We start from the raw sequence: 20,326 nt of genomic DNA, 5'->3' as shown, positions 1-20,326 counted from the left end.
AGGCAGGCCCAAGAATATGAAGGGTCATCAATGCTGCTTGTGGGGAAATGTTAAGGCTGGTATTGCTAGTTGGGAAAGGAAGCAAGGTCTAATTTAGAAGAAAATCTAGTATATCTGATGCTCCACTCTGTTTTTTTCTCAACTGAATCAGCAGGTAGAGGTGAGGAGATATTGAAGTGAGCTTGGCTGGCTCCAGCAGAGGTATTGAGGATCACAGAAGATGTGAACATGCCTGAAAAGAAGCCAAGTGCCTCTGGCAGACAAACATTAAGTTAGGTCTCTGTTCTGTAGCCAGAGAAGTAAAGAGCTGAGGGAATAATTTTTCTTTTAACTGGAATTAACGTCAACACAATGCATAAAAGATCATTACAAAAGTCCCTTCCTTTATCAAACACCCTATTCTCCCACCTTTTCCCATTTATGAGAACTTTCAAGGGCTCTCAGAGCCAAAATCTACTCTACCTTTACAAATGGTCTTCTCTTCTCATGCAGCCTCATAACAAACTTGAGTTTGACCTGTTCAAACATTTGTCATATCCCATGAGAAAATTCTTAACACTTCTACTAAAGCACCTAAGTTATATGACAGACCTTGGTGATTATTTTGCCTCACTGGACTCAACCCCTCAAGGACGTGGTTATGACTGTGTATTCTCAACTCCTGGAGCAGTGCTTTTTAAATAATGGCTCTTGAATGGGAGGATGGTGCATTATTTTTATCAGGGCATTTCTCTGATTCTTGTTACTCTGATTCTGCCTTAGCTCATATTATACAGAATTAGTACTACTCTGGGTACTAGGAAATTTCCTTGGATATTTGGAAGGACAAGTGTTGTTTCAGCTGCATCCTGGTCTGACACCCAGTGCTAGCTCCATAGAGGCATTTCAGTGTATGGGAATACTTGAAAACTGGCAGCTCCTTGACATTCCCAGGACCAATGGTGCTAAGCATTGCAGTACAGGGACACAGATGGACTTGGCAATGGTGCTGACATATACAGCTATACATGCCTTATTTAAGGATGCATCTCCCTGGGTGTCTTAGTTTGAGTTTCTATTGCTGTGAAGAGATACCATGATCACAGCAACTCTTATAATGGAAAACATTTAATTTGCTGGCTTACATTAGTCTGTTATCACAGTGGTGCACAAAGAGAAATGGTGCTGGAGAAAGAGCTGAGAGTTCTACAACTTGATGCCAGGCAGTAGGAGTGACTGTGTACACAGCTTTAGCATATATGAGACCTCATAATGACACACTTCCTCCAAAAAGACCACACCTATTCCAATAAGGCCACAATTCCTAAGTGCTACTCCCTGTGGGCCAAGCATTCAAACACATGAGTCTGTGGGGGCCATACCTATTCAAACCATCATATTGGCCTTTTGCCTTTGTGGTTCCTCCTTGTCCTATGCCACCATATAATCTGTCATACCTTCAGAATCACCTGTCTCAGCAGTCCTCTGCTCTGGTTTCATGGTCGTAGTTTTCATGAGACTCTGATTTGCTTGAATGATTATTTAACTCTTGCCAACCCAGGCTAGGCTCTACCTTTCAGAGGAATATCTATCTCACCACAGTATCCCCAGAACTTTGCAGAGGTATACACATTTTTTTCCACATAAACTGAAGGAACCAGTAAACCGTGGTGACCCCTGGACATGAGATTCCATTTTCTCATCTGTTTAAAGTCTATATGTTAGTCTTTAACAAGTTCATTCATTGTTAAGGTTCACATCCTTTAAAGATCTAGAGTTAACTTTTCATAACTTTTTACTCATTATTTACATTCATGCTTGGCAACTCAAGTGGTACAAAATGAAAGCATATTCAGTCCTTTACATGAGATAATAAACATTAAACATTCTTTACCTTCACTTCTAGAATAAGAGCTGAACATGACACAATAACCCAGGGTTGAGCAGGTCAATAATAGGATAGCATCATTTCCCTTTGTCCCCAGTCCCCATGAATCAGCATTTATATTTCAGTTTTTGAAAACTTGATACGTCTTTTTTTTCTTTATTATTATGTTTTAAATTTTATGCATCAGCCATGGGTTCCCCTGTCCTCCCCCCTCCCGCCCCCACTCCCCCTTCCCCCAGCCCCTCCCCTCCATTCCCATGTCCTCCAGGATCAAGGCACCCCTGGGGATTCATTTAAACCTGGTGGATTCAGTACAGACAGGTCCTGTCACCTCCTTCCAGACTGAGCAAAGTGTCCCTGTGTAAGCCCAAGGTTTCAAACAGCCAGCTCATGCACTAAAGACAGATCCTGGTCCCACAGACTGGGTGCCTCCCAAACAGATCAAGCTATTCAATGGTCTCACTTATCCAGAGGGCCTGATCCAGCTGGGGGCTCCTCAGCCTTTGGTTCATAATTCATGTGCTTCCATTTGTTTGGCTATTTGTCCCTGTGCTTTTTGCAATCTTGGATTCAACAATTCACGCTCTTGCAGACCCTCCTCTTTCTCGACAGTTGGACACCTGGAGCTCCACCTGGGGCCTGGCTGAGGATGTCTGCATCCACTTCCATCAGTTATTGGATGAGAGTTCCAAGACGACTGTTAGGGTGTTTGGCCATCTGATCACCAGACTAGGTCAGATCAGGCTTTCTCTTGACCATTGCCAGCAGTCTACAGAGGATATATCATTGTGGATTTCTGGGGACCTCTCGAGCACTCTGCCTATTCCTGTTCTCTTGACATGTCTTAATATGAAACTTCCATGGAGGAATCCATGCTGAGAACAGGTGGAGCCAATGCCTTAAGCTAAAGTCCCGTTATGACTATACTTGTTTGTAGCTGTTATATGGAGAGGTTTGATTATTCTTGGTGGGCCTTTGAATGTCTCCATTATTGGACATGAAGCTCACTTTCAGGGATTATTTAATGCAATATTAATCAGGCAGGAATAACCTGAAGATATATGATTTTATAAACAGTTAATAAATTTATATGTTTAAAAATTAATATTTGATGTGCTGGAGAGATGGTTCCATGGATAAGAGTACTTAGTACCCCTGCAGAGTATCCTGATTCAATTCTAAGCACACCTATGGTGGTTCACAACTATCTATCATTCCAGTACCAGGGAACATGATATTCTCTTCTGATTTCCACTGGACACTAGGCTTGCACATAGCAAATACTTACATGCAAGCAAATACTCATATAAATAAAATAAATAATAATAATCTTAAAATTTAAATAAATTAATTAATTAAAATAAAATTTTAATTTCAATCTTTGCCTAAAGACTTTCATCATAAAAAAGCACTTTCATGTACAGAATTTGTTCCTGCTGCTGGTTTGACATGGATGAGGAAAATGACTGAAGGAATGGAAACTTACTGAATTTGGTTAGAAATTTAAACATTTCTACCTTCAAATTGTGGAGGTGGAATTACCTACATATGAGTCCTTTCATCTCTAACAAATTTTATTCTCAACAAAAAATATGGATATTCATATATTTCTTCACTAATTTAGATGTAAGGTAAATCTTCGTATATGTTCTAGTTTTTATCCCAAAGGGAATGTGAAAGCAATTGCTACAGTGCCTGCAGTGTGTGTGTGTGTGTGTGTGTGTGTGTGTGTTTTCATACTGTTGGAAGGCATACCTGATTGCTACCTAAGAGTGCTTAGAAATAAATAAGTTCATATGACTTTGTTCAAAAAGTCAGTGTGCTAAAACTGTGGTCTTCTATCTGTAAATTACCATAGTTCAACTATAGTGTTAGTTGATGTCTGTGGTTAAGTGATTTTGGTCATGGTGGTAACAGAGTCATACTACCATCCCCTTGAATGGGAATGTGAGTGGAAGAAGAGCAGTGACAGGCTTACGCTGCTCTTGATAAAGCTTCTGAAGTGGCTGTGGGTAAGGTATTGGAGACAGAGTGAGGCCCATATTATAAACTTTTCCCATATTCCTGATAGTCACAACTAATTACCGACAGTGGATTGGTTAAGTAGGCAGCTTTTTCCAGATGGAATCCCTGAGCTGGAAATCCTAATGAATTCAAATGTGAAAAGGTTTAAGTGAACTTGGACTGCTGTTTGCCAACATGATAAATGCCTATTTTCATGTTATCACAATGATACAAGCTAAGTAATGGAATAGTACTCAATACCATGCATGTATCCACATGCTCAGGTATCACCCACTGCTTAGGTTATTCACTTATAGGACTCCACCTACCCCATGCATTCCAAAGGAGGGCTATTTATTAAGTCTTGTGCTCTAAGGAGGAGCCAATATGAGACGGATATACAGCAACATTCTCTCTATACCCATCTTCTTTTTCTTATATTACATTAAAAGGACAATGTCATTCATGTTACATACTTGTTTCTTCTATCTTTATAATATATAGAAGATAGATAGATAGATAGATAGATAGATAGATAGATAGATAGATGAATGGATGGGTGGATGGATGGATGAGAGTTGATAGATGGATAGATAGATAAGTTACTAGTGGTTGTAAAAGAAATTACATAAAGAAAGAAGAGTTTATTTTAGCTTGTGGGTTTGGGGATACAGTCTATGCCCTAACCATGCCATCCTAATGGCCCACTTCCTCCAGCTAGGGTCCATTTCTAAAAGTTCCATAGCTCTCAGAAAAGTACTAGTTGGGGACCAAGAATTCACATATACATGGGGCTTCCTTCACACTCAAATTATGTCCTGTTAGGAATAATGTGCTACTAATTTTGTTAACATTTATAATGTAGCAGAAATATTATACAATTATTGCAAATACTTACAAAAGCTGTGAAATAGACACTGTGTCCCATTTTACATATCTGAAAAACCAAGACTTAACGTCGCAGTGCCAGTAAATAACAGAGCTCGCTAGGATTTAAATAAAGTTTAAAAGGGTTCTGACAAGTCTCAGAGTACACATTCTTTTTAAAAATAGTATTGACAGTTATAATAAAGTTTACCAAACAGTTGTGTTTATAAACTTGCAAGGTAATTGTTATCTACTGAAGAAAAGTTGTGTGTGGGAAACTGAAGATCAGAAACTCAGTAACTGGCTAATATTATGTAGCACATAACAGACTCTAAATCTGAGCACATTTGATCTGACCACATACTTTTATCCCATGTCTGGCAACACATATTGGGAGCTGTATGCATGTTGTGAACATGATACTACAAACTAGGCAGTTAGAGGCAGTGTGAAGAAAAGCTGAGGATAATTTTAAGTAGGTGTCTTAGTTAGGGTTTCTATTGATGTGACAAAACACCATGATGAAAAGCAAGTTGGGGAGGAAAGGGTTTATTAGGCTTACACTTCAGCATTGCTGTTCATCATTGAAGGAAGTCAGGACAGGAACTCAAACAGTGTAGGATCCCGGAAGCAGGAGCTGATGGAGAGGCTATGGATAGCAGCTGCTTACTGGCTTGCTTCCCATGGCTTGTTCAGCCCACCTTCTTATAGAACCTAGGACCAGCAGCCCATGGACAGCTGCTGGGGGAGATCTTTCTGTATGCTGTGAATATGTGTTGTTCCCATTGGTTAATAAGTAAGCTGCTTTGTGGCCAAAGCAGCTTAGGTTCAGGTGGGAAATCCAAGAAGAGAGACAAGAAAGAGAAAGGTGGAGTCTGGAGAGATGCCAGCTGCCACCAAAGGAGAAGCAAGATGCCAGCAGACCAGTAATGCCATGGCCATGTGGTAAAAGATAGATTAATAGAAATGGGTTAATTTAAGATGAAAGAGCAAGCAAGGAAGAAGCCCGCCATAGGCCATACAGTTTGTAAATAATATTAATCATCTGAGTGATTATTTTATAAGCGACTTCAGGACTGTAGGGCTGGGCAAGACCACAGGGCCTGGCAGGACCTGAAAAAACTTACTACAGATGGCACCACCCACCATTGGCTGGGCCCTCCTCCATTGATCATTAAATGAGAAAATGCCTTACAGCTAGATCTTAAGGAGGCATTTCCTCAGCTGAGGCTCCTTTCTCTGATGACTCTATAGCTTGTGTCAAGGTGATGCACAAACCAGCCAGTAAAGTGGGCATTATGGCAAGTCTGACTTTTTGTTTCCTTTCTAGGTGCCACCTTCATCTGCTGCAGCCAGCAAGTTTCCCAGTATGAGTACCACAGAAGCTAAGGTAAAGAGGAAGACTGAGCAAATGTACTTGAAGTTGATTGTGAGCAATATGCTTGTAGACAGATGGGTTCCTTAGCTTAGGAAGCTCACATTCTGGAAGTCAGCAGCTTCTTCCTGAGTTTTTTGTGCAAATTCTCTTCTAAGAGGCTTCTATTGTCTCAGAATCTTTCAAAAGTGTCACTGTTGGAATTTTTTGCCTTTCATTACATTTTTCAAGAGCAAGGAGATAATCTCTCTGAGTATATTCCTCTGGAACTGGATGAATAGGGATTCCATCTTTTTGGTAACAGTTGTAATATTTTGATAGACATTTAGAATAGAAAAAGCTTATACTAAGTGACCACAGAAGCAAAAGAACAGGATACTGATTGTTTGAGATGCTTTCTGGTATGTGGGTCATGGGGGAGAGTATTTTCTCTATGACAAACTCTTAGAGCCCTCTTAGGTATTTATTTTTATATTTATTCCTTGGAATTTCAGAAGAGTAAAAGAAGTACAGTTGCTGTATAGGGTGAGTCCAGTTCTAACAGATGACTGAAGCTGCCTTAGCATCTCCACCTTAGTTACTGTGACTCAAGCTATTCCTTAGAACCATTTTATGGTAGAAAGTAAAAAGGAGGCATCTGCAAAGTGTTCTCCACTGGTTTGTTTGTGTATTCCCATACTTGACTGCATTAAGAACTCCCAGTTCCATTATTATCAAATTGCTTTATCTACAGTTTCCAGCTTATATTTGCTGTCTGTGTCCCCTGTCACTGTGCTGCCTCAGCAGTTTCCTGTTTCAGGGTATGTGGCAGCAAAAGTTACTACCAGGGATCCTCTTATCTTATCTTGAATTAGATCCGTGCAAATATCTGGGAGTGTCCATTTACCTAAGTTTTATGAAGTTTAGCTTTAGATTTTGTAGTTCCCTGACTGTTTTATTTAGTATTTGATATTGATATTTATTTAATATTTTATATTGATTTCCTAATCATATTAAAATATTAGCTATACCATCAGTAACTAATTAGTTGTCATTTGTTCAATTATTTCTAAAACTCATTTATACACATATGCATACATTTGTAGTGTTGGGGATTGAACAAAAGACCTTGAAGCTTCATGTATGCAAGCAACTACATACTATACTTCTGAGGGAGGTCCCTAGCTGCTTCAATCTATCTTAATCTTGAAAGACTAAAGAAGAAGCATATACAAAACAAAATGCAAAATAAAACCCCCTTAGATTTGTTTTGGTTCATGCAGCCGCTGCTCAGGTATGATCACATGTTGCAGCCTGAGGGCTAGTGCTTATTTCCAGGTCTCATGGTTTCCAGAGCATGTATCAGCAATCCTCGTGCATGACGTCGTCAATCATGCTAATTCCGGGCAGTCAAAACAAACAAAACCTTGGAAGAAGGAAGGAACATAGGAAAGGCAGAGAGGGCTTGGGACAAAGAATGAGACACATGTGATGAAGTATTACCATTGACTGGTTTAAACCAGTTTTGTTCTCTACTCTTCTTTCCTTGGTGTATTTCAGTCACACAGCTCTCAGTCTTCGAATCTTCATTGCTTCTGCTGTTTCTCATGATTATGCAGTGATGATTGTAGTAATCTCTTCTTGGAGATGTCTGGACCTTGAGTTTTATAGGTTCATGTCTGCAAATACTTTGAGCTTTTAATGAAAATATGAAAATTCAGGGATATAGTAATTACAAATCCTTGTTTTGTTTACATTTTTCAAGTAGGCCAGACTATATCTGAAGAAGATTGTGTGTCTAGACCTGTGTTCTGCATTTCTTGCCCTGGAATGTTAGATTGGTTTTCATACCATTGATTGTAGGATGGAAGGTCAGATAAGTTGTAGTCATGATGTAATTCCTGACAATCTATGCTTCATGGACACTGGAGCCAGACAGCATATCAGAGAATGTTGTTTCTTTACCAGTGTGGTACTGCACAGTCCCTCTTTGCGTCAGTTCCCTTATCTGTACAATGTGAAGAAAAAGGATAATGGCACCCATTTCAGAGGACTGCATAAGGAAACAAATGGTGAACAGTGCCTGTCCCCAAGCCAATGCCCACTGTGAGTGAACTGCTGGCCAGTAGAGAGACCATGAAGCCCTGTGACTAAATACACAATTCCAGCTCCATCACTCACTCTTCTTGGGCACTTCTTTGACTTTTTAGATCTTGAATTATTTACTGAAAAGAGGTATGATAATAATATTGTCTCTGAGAGTCATGGCCCATAACAATTGAGTGGTTAGTTGAACTTAGGAAAACTCCTGGTACCTGTGACCTGGTGGGTAGGCCCTAATACATTACTTGTCCCATTAGGATTAACTTTGGCACCATTACTACCAAAAATCATTATTGTGACTACTGATTTAAATTTACATTATATTAAAAGTTTCTTAAGTCTGAATACACAGTGTTAATTGTAGTTTAAAGGTTTTTCCAAGCAATATTTTGATTACCAAATTGTGAATTTGAAGATTTTAATAAATTTAAATTATGATAATGCTAGCTGGTTTATTTCCTTTGTAAATTATTTAATAAATTACATTTGTGAAAACTAAGATTCACAGAGGAATGCAAACAAAAATTCACCAGCAAAGACACAGTGTGAAAGAACCCCAAATTTCTTTAGAAACATTTAATAATAAACTTTGATTTTTCCCCCCAAACAATAGGAATACTGGTGTAACTAGGAGGCATTTCATAAAGATGACTGTACCTTCACCAACAAAGCATGAGACATGATAAATTAAAAGAGTATTTTACTTAGCTTCTTCAAATAATACAATTTAAGTTGAAGTTTTGTGGACGTCTTCAAGCAGCCAAAAGGGAAAAGACTGCAGGAGACATTGGGACTGATTTGTGGGCACTGCCTTGGAATGTCTATAAAAAGGAATCAAGTTATGATTTCTACCTTGCCTCCATCAGTGTTGGTTCTATGCATTTATGGAGGTTTTTTTCTCTTTGTTTGGACAGGTTACCTTTAGCTGGTTAAAAGCCTATAAAATACTGCACCATGAAGCCCTTTAGAAGCATGCTTAGAACTTTAGAATACAATTCTACACTCAAGAATATAACACATAATTTACCAAATTGTTTTTAAAACTATGGATGGAATTTCAAAAAGCTGATAATGACACTTGTGGCTTTTTTTTTTTTTTTTTTTTTTTTTGGTCATAGTCAAACATGGGAAATACAGATAGAAATGTAATAGTTTTTACACAAAGATGTAACCTTAAAAATTAATTTTATAGATGATATCCTCATGAAAAAACATATACAACCTGAAAGACTTGCTTGGCACCAAGTGTTTATGTGCCTAAATCCCATAAGAGTTAAATATGTATTTGTGGAGGCGATGTGTTAGGCTAGAAGAATGGATCTTGAATGAACATTTTAGCCCATTATGTAGATTGTCAGATAGAAATGAAATCATTCTTGGGGATATGCTCTTCTATTAGGCCATTCCAGTCTGCAAACAAATAGAAGGACCTCATCTGCCTGACAAGAAAAGGCACAGAAAACAGGTGATGTGGTTCACTCTGCCTGGCAGTTCTATTTACTTGTCACTTCATCCTCTCAGCACACACTTTAATTCCAGTCCACAGTCATCTGTAACAGCATGACTCCATCACAGGCTTCCTCTAGGCTTAACCAGTAAGCACATGCTGGTACTAAAAATAACTGCCCTGCTCTCTGTGCCTCAGGGCTGCCACCACCCTACTCTTTAATACTTTGAACCCAATCTATGGTAAGCATTTCAATGATTAAAAGAAAATTACATTAGTAACTTGGAAGGACAGCCCTTGGATTTGAAGTAGGAAGACTTACGTTTTATGTTGCTTCCATGTTTACTACAATGTTATTAGTAAAACTCTTTGTGTATCCTTCATGCACACAAGAAATAAAGTGTTATTTGTCTTATGACTAGTAATAGCTGAAGTGAGTGATCAACTTAAGTCATAAATTTTATATTGATAATAATAGCAAAATTACTTAAAGAAAACATTACAATCTTAGTAAAAGTATCTCCATTGTTATTTTTTAACTTCTCTTTCCTTTTTTATTATTTTAAATTTAGGCTGTGAAAACAGAGTCTGAGAAGTCACAATCGAGTAAGGTAAATAATTTAAGTCTGTGAGTGAATTATTCTGAATTATTCTGAACCTTTTTAAATAACGATGAATGAGTAGTTTCTTATCTGTGTAAAGGGATTTGTCAGCTAATTTAAATAACTTTGACTATTCTGTTGAATATAAGTTCATGGAATGCATATAAAATATTTACAACATTAAATGCATATATTGTTAAAAAGATATATAATATTTTATAAACAAAAGTATTTCACAAGTTATTTTATTCAAATCATTCAAATCTAGATTTATTTATTTATTTATTTATTTATTTATTTATTTTGGTTTTTCGAGACAGGGTTTCTCTGTGTAGCTTTGTCACTTTCCTGGAACTCACTTTGGAGACCAGGCTGGCCTTAAACTCACAGAGATCCACCTGCCTCTGCCTCCTGAGTGCTGGGATTAAAGGTGTGTGTCACCACTGCCCGGCTCAAATCTAGATTTTAAAGAATATTTTTAAAGAAAGAAACAAAGGAGGAAAGGTCAAGCAGAGGAGATGGCCTTGGAGATAAAGGTGCTGGCTGTGTAAGCCTGAGCACCTGAGTTCAACCCCCAGAACCCACAGCAGAAGGAGAAAACCAATTCCTGAAGGTTGCCTTTTAACTTCTACCACTCTACCATTACACATGTATATACAAGCATACATGTGCACACACAAAAAGTACTCGTACACATATACATGCATATTCATACACCTGTACACATACACACATGTACACACACACAACATACTCACCCAGGCACATATGCATGTACACACATGTACACTCACATGCACTCACACACTATTATTTTAAAAGGACAAAGGACAGTGCAAGTTAGAGGTACCTTGAGACACTAGGAGCAGTGTGCTGAACCTGCCCTAGATCTCTGGATGACAGAGAGTGAATTAATCTTGACAGTCTTCTCTGGGATGGTGGAAATGTAATGAGTCACTCAGGCCCTTTCCCCTGGAAACAACTATTCTTGCCTCTCTGGCTGTCCATTTTGAAAGTCATTCTGCCTCCATAGAAAAGTGATTCCAGAGTGCCAGCAGCAGCACATCTTTGTCTTCAGTGGTGCTACACTTCACTCTTTCAACTGTGTAAGCAAATACTTAGATAAGACCACAGGGTTTTCTGTAGGGCAGAGAACTGAGTGAAACATGGAAGCAGAGACACATAGATAGGACCATGGGGTGAAAGATAAGGCTTATCTGATTCTGTAAAGGGACTGTCTGTCAGTGGGCCCTGCCTTCAGCCTTTGCATAGTGGATTCTAGAGGGAAGAATTTAGCAACTAGGTGAAAATTGTCTTCTGTTCCATAGTTCAATGCTTATGGTTTATCTACCAAATGTCAAGAGAATTGGACTTTGGGGGATGTAATCATATTTCTTCTCCTATGGACAGAGAATTTTCAAAATGAATTCTATAGGGGGCAGAGAGTACATCACTGCTCAGCAAACTTAATGCTCACCTTAATCTTTTGATGTCTTTGTAGATAGTCTGACATCTCCTGGTCTGTTTCAAGGAATATGCAAAGCATCCTAGAGTTTAGAGAAATGTGTGTCTTTGGGGACATCTTTCTACAGGAAAGACTCAGTTTTGCTTTTTCTGATAATTGCCATCCATGGAGACTCTTGGCAGTTCACTGGTGATACTGTGTATGCCTGGAGCTTCTCCGAGGACAGAGTGGTTTAGTCTGAATTGTATTCATGGGCCAATGTAATTATAAAAATAGTAGATTCCAATACATTAATTCAGCTTTTACTTCTTTGAAATTAACAGCCATCTGTGGCTCATGAGAAAAAGTCCCAAGAAAGCAAGCCAAAGGAAGGCTCAGAGGTAAGCGTTTTTTGCTAGGACTTGACCCTGTGTAGCAGTTTCTGTTGTGAGCCTGACTTGTTTACTCAGCTGATCTAGAGCCATTGTGTGGCAATAGCAGTGTTCATTGATTTTTTTTCCCCCTGAGATAATGTTTTTTCTCTGTGTAGCCTTGACTGTATTGCAACTAGCTCTATAAACCAGTCTGGCCTTGAACTCATAGAGATCTGCTTGCCTCTGCCTCTCAAGTGCTGGAATTAAAGGTGTGTGTTACCCTCGCCTGGCATGTTCAGTGATTCTTAGTGATGGTTTGGGGAGGATTTGCAGTATTTCAGATTTTGTATGTAAAGTACAATGGCATTTATTTCACAATAATTGATATTTGTGCAGTTCACAACTGCAAAAAGCACAACTGTCATATACAGCCCTTATTCTATAAAGAAAAATGTTTGAGCTGTTTTAAACCACCATCAAGTTAATAATATATGTGTGTGCTTTCAGTCCCCAAACCTTCCCAAGCATGCATCAGATACAGGAAGTAAACCTGCTCATAAAGAAAAAGCAGTTTCCAGATCAAATGAGAAGATGGTGTCAGAAAAATCAGCAGAACCAAAGGTAAGCTTGATAAATATGAAGCGACTAATATCAGTGTACTATTAGGATATGGCTCCTATTGGCCCAAAGTTGAATCTGTGGGGTTGCATTGGATGCGTTTGGTATTGTTGCTGCACTGGTTTTGCAAGATGCATTGAAGTAATGTGGAATTATGGAGGGCCTGAGAAAGGCCAGCAAATAGATTTAGGGAAACGTACTGTCCATCCTTCTCATGCTGCTCATGGTGACTAGTCATGACAAGGTAGCAGACTCTTGTGTCTCCCAAGCAGAAAGGGTTGAAATGAGGCTGCCTCCTAGTCCCCTCTAAACTTGGGTCAGGGAACTATTGCAGGTGCCTTGCATTCTCTTTCATATTTGCTTTGTTTCTTCTTTTCTGTTTCCCTGTGTGTTTGTGTGTCTCTGTGTCTTTCTGTGTGTCCATCTCTCTGTCTCTCTCTCTCACCCTCTCCCCTTTCCCCTAACACTCTGTGTGTGTGTGTGTGTGTGTGTGTGTGTGTGTGTGTGTTACCCCATCTATGCTTGAATCCATGGGCTCAAATAATTTTCCTGCTTCAACCTTCAAAGCACCTGGGACTGCAGCATGACTCCCTCTGCTTTTACACAGAAGTCCTGATGTATTTTTAGGATCCTTTGGAAGACATGAACTCATGAAACCTAAACTCAGAAATCTATTCTGTAATTACACAGTTAAAGGCACTTTACTCTTAGAAGAAGAAATGTCTATGCGATGTTTCTCATTCAGAACATTTGAAGATAGAAACTAGGCCCATTTTACAATGCATTTTATATCAGAGTTCACAAATAAGTGATTTGGGAGTTAAATACAACTTCTTGTTTGTTTGGCTAAAAATGTTGAAAATTATTTTTAACGGTCTCAAAATTATTTTTAATTAGGTGCTGGCAAAAGATATCAGGACATTTCACATAAAATCCCACTTTACAGATTCTCTTAAAAGTCAGACTATCTGGAGAACTAGGTTCACATGACATCAGTTGACAGGAGCAACCACAACTATTTTGTGGGATCCAGTTTACCACAGCACATTGACTCTTTGGCCATGTGCAATGGTGTTTTCACATCTGTGTAACCTGAATGGAATCTTCAGGCTCTTGAGCCTAGCCCTGTGTTGTGCCCAACATTGTACCACATGCAGAAGAAGCTAGTAAACTCTCTCGACAGTGATTCCATGAAAGCAAACTGGCAAGTGTTGGTGACAGCTGAAACTCATGATCTTGGTCATAGTCAAAGGTACCTACTTAGTCCTGTCACTCTTTTATCTTTGCTCTCAGACAAAATCACAAGATGTTCCTGCTGCTGGAGAGGGTGTGGTTGCTGGTGTGACTGTGGCTGCAGCATCAGACAAGGCAGATGACAAGGTGAGCACACATGCAGATGTAACATGATCCTCTCTGCTTATCAGACTTGTTCTAAGAAGCACACAACAGACAACCTGACATTCAGAAATAATGGGCACTATGTATGGATTTTTGTGAAGAAGATCATATGTTTTGGGAATTTAAAGAGAGAAAAATACTAAAATACTTTTGAAATGTATATATCTAGTAAGTACTTATTGGGCACCTGGCATACGAAGCCTGATATCAATACTAAAAGAATTAAAATGTGAGTTGGTTCAGGCCCTGCCTTCCAGACTCAAAGGTAGGAAATCAAGGACATAAAACATTCACAAGTGCATAAGTAGACATTACACTCAGCTTTGAATGTTTGTATCAGCAGCCTTAACACTAAGTCAGAAGCATAGCAGGGGCATGAGTTGATAGCTTGTGAAGAAGCCCTCTTAGCATGATTGTAGATGTCCTGGCCAGTCCAGGAAGCCTGCCTTAAAGCCTTGGAGGAGCTTCAGATGCCAGTCTGGAAGTATACAGAAAGTCACAGACAAAGGTAAAAAATGTGACACATACCCTGAAACATCTTACTTTCTTGGATCTTGGGATACCAGGCACATTATTTTAACCAAACTCATAAAATCTTTTAAGTAGAAACACTCACATAAGGGTTTTTGCAATAAAATATTTGTATATTCCCTCAGGACCCCACCATTCCCTGGAACAGTCTTGTTACCATGGGTGTACTTAAATAAACTAATTTGAAAATGAGTAGATTTAAGGTCAAGGGCTAGATATGTTACAACAAATTCTTTTAAATGTATTCAAAATTTGAGGTTTTATTCTAGGTATAAACTAGCCCAAGTTATCAGTAAAAGCTAAATGATCCTACTAAGAAAAGTTTGCGTGGAATTCTGTTATACATTGGCTTAATTCTGGTGCTTTCCATAAGTTATTTTATTTGACTTTACTACTGATTCTTCCTCAACTCAGTAGGATTAATCAGATCTGTCTTATTTTAGTATGTGGCATTTTATAATTGACCATAGAACATGCTAGCTGCAGGCTCCATCTAGTGTCGAAGTAGGTGAAACTTTAACTCAGGACAGAGTAAGCGAGACCCCTATAGAGAGACATTTTGTGAGAAAAGATTGGATTTCATCTGACTTGGGGAATCCACAGGACTTTGAGAGGGTATAGACCTTTGCTGTAGGCATGGAAGGGAAGCCAGGATTCCAGGCTTACAAACACTTCAAAGTTTTGTAATTGAAAATTTTCAGATGAGTTCTGGGCACAAGCACATTCCAGTGACATAAAGCAAAGAGTCCAGAGGCGGCAGTAAGACTAGAAAGACAGGTTAAGGCTGCTGGAGAGAATGCTGTAGAGCTTGTGGGTAGTGACAGGTTAAGGCTGCTGGAGAGAATGCTGTAGAGCTTGTGGGTAGTGACAGGGAGGTGAAGGTTGCTTGAGGGCTGTCTCAGTGATGCTGGGGAGTAATTATATAGTGGGGCTTAGAGCTAGAATAGAAGGGGGGAGCTAGTCAAAGTTATTACAGAGGTGAAACCTTCAGATTTAGGAGGGAGTTGGCCAAAGAGGGCAGAGGTAAAGTAAAATGTACAATGTTTTGGGGCTTCAGAATCTGACATGAGTAGGCTGATAAGACTGAAGTAAGATAAGACAGGTGCCATAGCACAAAACTTTTGGAAGTTCTCACTTTGTGGTCCAAGCACAGGGTCAACATTGAGAGCAAGTGCCTCCTTATGAGTGGAATGAGTGGAGTAGGGGCCTTGTAGCACTGTCCCTGAGCCTCTGGTTACCTTTAAAAAAATTAACAGAAGCTCATAGAATTCATGTGGGGAAAGAGTTCCTAGTTCAGGCTGGACTGGATTGAAGTATATGACAGGCCTAAGGAAAGATACGTAACAAAGTAATTAAAGTATTGTTCAGTGCACAGAAGAGAAGTAGAATGGAAGAGGGAGAAAGAGGGGGGAAGGGAGATAATGGAGATAGAGAGAAAGGAAAATATTGAGACAGGAAGAAGGAAGAGGAAAGTGTGTGAGTGTGTCTATACAAGGTGGTAACTGACTCCCGGAAGGGGGTTCACCTGCCCAGATTTTGACTTCTACCTGGCATTGTTTTCAACACTAAAAGCATAGCAGTTGATTATTTAGTATTTAATTGTATAGCAGGTACTTACTTTGTGCTTTCCAAGTATCAAACACAAGTTATCATTAACATAATCTTCACAACCCCTAGTTAGGTAGCATCATTGTCCTCACACCACTATGAAACCAAGGGATGGGGAAGTGACTGGGAAGTCTCAAACAGCCATGCATGTCACTGCTGGTGTACAAATGTAGGCAGCATGGGATCTACTTACCAAATATGATGCTTTCAAATGATACATGGCCCTGGATGACCATAAATTAATAAAATAGCCTCACCAATTTAATTCCGGCCAAGAGCTTAGCCCCTGGCCCTAGCAGATTTGGAGTAGACCACCATCCTAAGTCGGGAACATACAGAATATGTGCTATTGGAAACAAAGCAGAAGAGATGACCAAGGTGACAAGGTGAGAGCACAAACACAGAATCAGGTGTGAGAGGTGAGAGCTGACACAGTGATGTTTCTCAGAGATACTGTCTGGACAGAGGCAGGAAGGTTGTAGGAAAGTTATTAGCTGTCTTTGAGAAGAATCACAATAATTAATGGTGAGAAAGGAAAATTAAGAAAAGAACTAAGGCAAGAGACACAGTGGTCTTGATGAGTGGAAGTGAAGACCCAGGGACAGTAGCTGCAAGTGGCAGCTTCAGAAAGAACTAAAAGGGTTGCAAGGCCCAGGACAAGTATGGTGAACAAAGGGCCTGGCAGTCCTGGTACAGACCATGGCTTTCTTCTTGCTCTGCAACCCAGGGAAAGTTGCCTCATCTCCTCCACCTTCCTTCTTCTTTCCCCTCTCTCAATCTTCCCCTCCCTATCCTCCTCTGCCTCGCTTCCCCCCTTTCTTCTCCCTTCTCTTCCACCTCCGTCTCTTTCATATACCAAACAATATTGTAATCACCTTTCTATCTGTATGACTTGTCAAGTGCTTAAATTAGTCTATCACAAATCAGATACTTCCAGTTTTGTCTATGATCTCTCCAAGCCTCTCTCTCCCATCACTAAATAGGCTTAATGTTTGTGATAGTTCTAAACATGTAACAGTACTATCCAGAACATATCAGGGGACTAGTATATGACCTAGGATATTATATTTGAATAATTCATCTTTATATAGTGCTATTTCATAAAAAGGTATATGAAAGTTTTTAAAGTCCTTCTAAATCCCCACTAGAAAAAAGAAAAGAAGTCATTAACGCCAGCTTCACCAGTGGAATCCAAACTAAGCAAGCCATCTGGCAAGGTATGGAAATCACATGCCAGTTCATCATCACACGTTTGTCCTCTGCTGGTTGTCTCAGCCTGATTTCTTGTGGTTTTAAAGGAAAAATTTAATGACTTAGAGTTAAAAGAAATTATGACTGAATTGAAAGTGTGGCCTTCACACTGTTTATACCAATTCATAGTACAAGCCTCTGTTTGAAACTCTAGTTCCAGGACACAGAGCTTATTAACAGTTTCTAGTCTATAAATATGTATTCTTTAGCAACATGTATAGCTGATTGAGACTTGGAAAGTGACTCTTTCTGTCATTTGGTTTTAGAGTGAGAACATCTTTGGAGTTGTCTTTTTTTTTTTTTTTTTTTTTTTTGAGCTGAGGATTGAACTCAGGGCCTTGCACTTGCTAGGCAAGTGCTCTACCACTGAGCTAAATCCCCAACCCTGGGAGTTGTCTTAAGTATTCTGTATTACCTCTCTATTGGTAAAGAATATAAGGTACTTCTTTGAAATCTATCCTTTTTCCCCCAAGAAACCACAACAATAATTAAAAAAGGAAAAATAGTCTAAAGCTAATAGGCCCTAATTTCTATTACATATATCAATAATGATGAGTCCTAAAACCATCATGGGAATGTGGTCATCTTCAGTGATACTTTTAGATTTGAGATCTATAGTGGGGTCTTTCCATTTCATACTGAGTTATCCATAACTACAAAACAAGGTGGCAGAAGCCTCTCATTAACATATTGAGTTCATGTTGACAGACTGGACTGTCAGTTCATATATCTTTACCATTGATCTCACATGATTTCTCTTCAGAACTATCTTTAGGCAAGCAAGTAACCAACAACAATGCTCATTAAAAAAGGGAAAAATACAGGAAAATTCATTTTTAAAAATAGCTTTTATTTGGAAGAGGGGCTGTCTACAGATTTTATAGTATGAAACTTGGAAGTTGGGGGACTGAAAAGCAACAAGTACCACATGGCTAATCCTTACATTTTTTTTTTTTCTTTTTCCATTTTAATTGTCAGTACCTTGGCTTGGTAGCCATAGTAAACTAATAAATTTGTTGCTGTAGTTAATGACTTGGTACGTTTTGAAATGGTTATTCTTTCCTTAATGTGGCTTTTTATCTTTCCAACTCAGAATCTAGACTCTGCATCTTCATAATAAAAATTGACTGAATTTTAACTATTTTGGTGCTTGGAAAAATTACAGTATTTGGTACATGTTTTATAGTTAAAAATCAAGGGTAATATATCTACCAAATAACATTTATATATCTTTCTCTTTCATTTCCAGTCAGGCATAGATGTTGCTTTAGATGAACTGATAGACACTTTAGGGGAACCTGAAGAAACTAACAAAGATGATCCACGATACACTGGACCAATAGTTTTGGTATGTGATTGGAAGCCAGTAAGAATTCATCCTCAATGAATAGGAAAGCAAGTAAAGCCATGACTGTTAAGCACATGTTCTCTTGATTATGTAGAAGCAGGATGGTACCAGCATTGATAAAAGAAACCAAAACTTAGTGGTGAGGGTGGAAATAGTCTGCCTTGTGACAGCTACACAATTACATTGATTCAGAAAATATCTGCTGGCACTAAAGCACTCACTGGAACAACTAACTTGGCCAGAAAGTCTTGTTTTCAGTGGACTTGAATTTATTTTGAGTTTTATATCCTTATGATCTTAAGTTAATCTATTCTTCATTTCCAAAAAGTAATGTAATTTTGTTTCCTGATATTAAAAATCTAGACTAGATGAAAACATTGTCAATAGATACCATTAATATTTGTTTCTAAAGTTTACAATAAATAAAAAAACAGAGAAAAAGACAACTGAGTAGAGAATTAAGACAAAGTTGTTTGGACAATGAACAAATAACATAAAGGTCTACCAGGGAATTAGAAAAATGACATAAAGCATGGTATGGTGCCACTTGTATGACCAGACTGCCAGAAGTTTAAAAGTTTGACAAGTCAGCTAAGGCACTAGGTACTAAAGATAAGTGTCCCTTTCAGTCACAGATCCCTTCCAGAGAGAGCCTGGCAGCCTTACCAGTGTGCATGAGAAGGACAGCTGGTGGGACATTTGGAAACAATGTGGCTAACAGAATATAGGAAACTACTCAGTGCTTCCTTTTTCTAAAGGGAAAATGGCTTCCTCATGCATTTATATAATATAAAGCCATAACTTTGGGTAAAATAAACCAGAGCAACAAAATGATACTATTTATATAACATTTGAAAACATGCAAAGTTATGAGGTATAATGTTTATGAATTCCTATATGCAGAATATTTTTAAAATATGCTCCAGTTTAGTTTCTAAAGAGTGATAAAATTACATGTATCATGGTATTAGAAATAAACCATAGGTGAGATGAAAATATTTTCAAAAATAACAAAGTATTTACTTCTAAAGTTTATAAAGAATAAAAAACACAGAGAAGACAATTAAATAGAAAATGATGGAAATGATAAACTTAAAGTGCAGGATTCTATCTATAAAGCTAATTAAATAATTGTTAGCATACCATTAGAACTTAAGGGTTATGTTCAGTTTTAGCTTCTTAATGATTTATTTTCATCTCAATAGTTACAGAAAATTAGTACTAGAATAGTACTTTGGTTTCACATATCATTCTCAGCATATTAATCGCATAATATGTCTTTATGTGTGTTTTAATTCCAGGACCCAATGGATTCTGCCTACATTGAGGCACTGGGTATAAAAGAAGGGACTATTCCTCCAGAGTACAGGGAACTTCTGGCTGTAAGTTATCTTCCACTTTTATTTCACCATTTATTTCTTAGAAGATAATTTCATATCGATATCAAAATTTAAAAAATTAAATGGGGCATATACAGTTGTTATTATTGAAAAGTACCCTTTGTGTGTTA

General features: G+C 38.5%; 1 protein-coding gene across 5 annotated transcripts in view; it reads left to right on the top strand.

Annotated features, from left to right (window-relative positions):
* Cast (calpastatin) overlaps positions 1-20,326 on the top strand; it is a 113,263-nt gene that overhangs the window by 58,425 nt on the left and 34,512 nt on the right. For all 5 annotated transcript variants that reach the window (XM_036207414.1, XM_036207412.1, XM_036207413.1 and 2 more), the window contains 8 exons: positions 6,069-6,128; positions 10,215-10,253; positions 12,033-12,089; positions 12,570-12,683; positions 13,974-14,060; positions 17,366-17,434; positions 18,718-18,816; positions 20,118-20,198. In XM_036207414.1, coding sequence (XP_036063307.1) covers positions 6,069-6,128; positions 10,215-10,253; positions 12,033-12,089; positions 12,570-12,683; positions 13,974-14,060; positions 17,366-17,434; positions 18,718-18,816; positions 20,118-20,198 — 606 coding nt within the window. The remainder of the gene's footprint in view (positions 1-6,068; positions 6,129-10,214; positions 10,254-12,032; positions 12,090-12,569; positions 12,684-13,973; positions 14,061-17,365; positions 17,435-18,717; positions 18,817-20,117; positions 20,199-20,326) is intronic.

Source organism: Onychomys torridus, chromosome 15 (assembly GCF_903995425.1).
Source record: "Onychomys torridus chromosome 15, mOncTor1.1, whole genome shotgun sequence".
NCBI classification, from domain to species: Eukaryota; Metazoa; Chordata; class Mammalia; order Rodentia; family Cricetidae; genus Onychomys; species Onychomys torridus.
The sequence above is the reverse complement of the archived record's forward strand: the minus strand, read 5'-3'. Positions and strand labels throughout refer to the sequence as shown.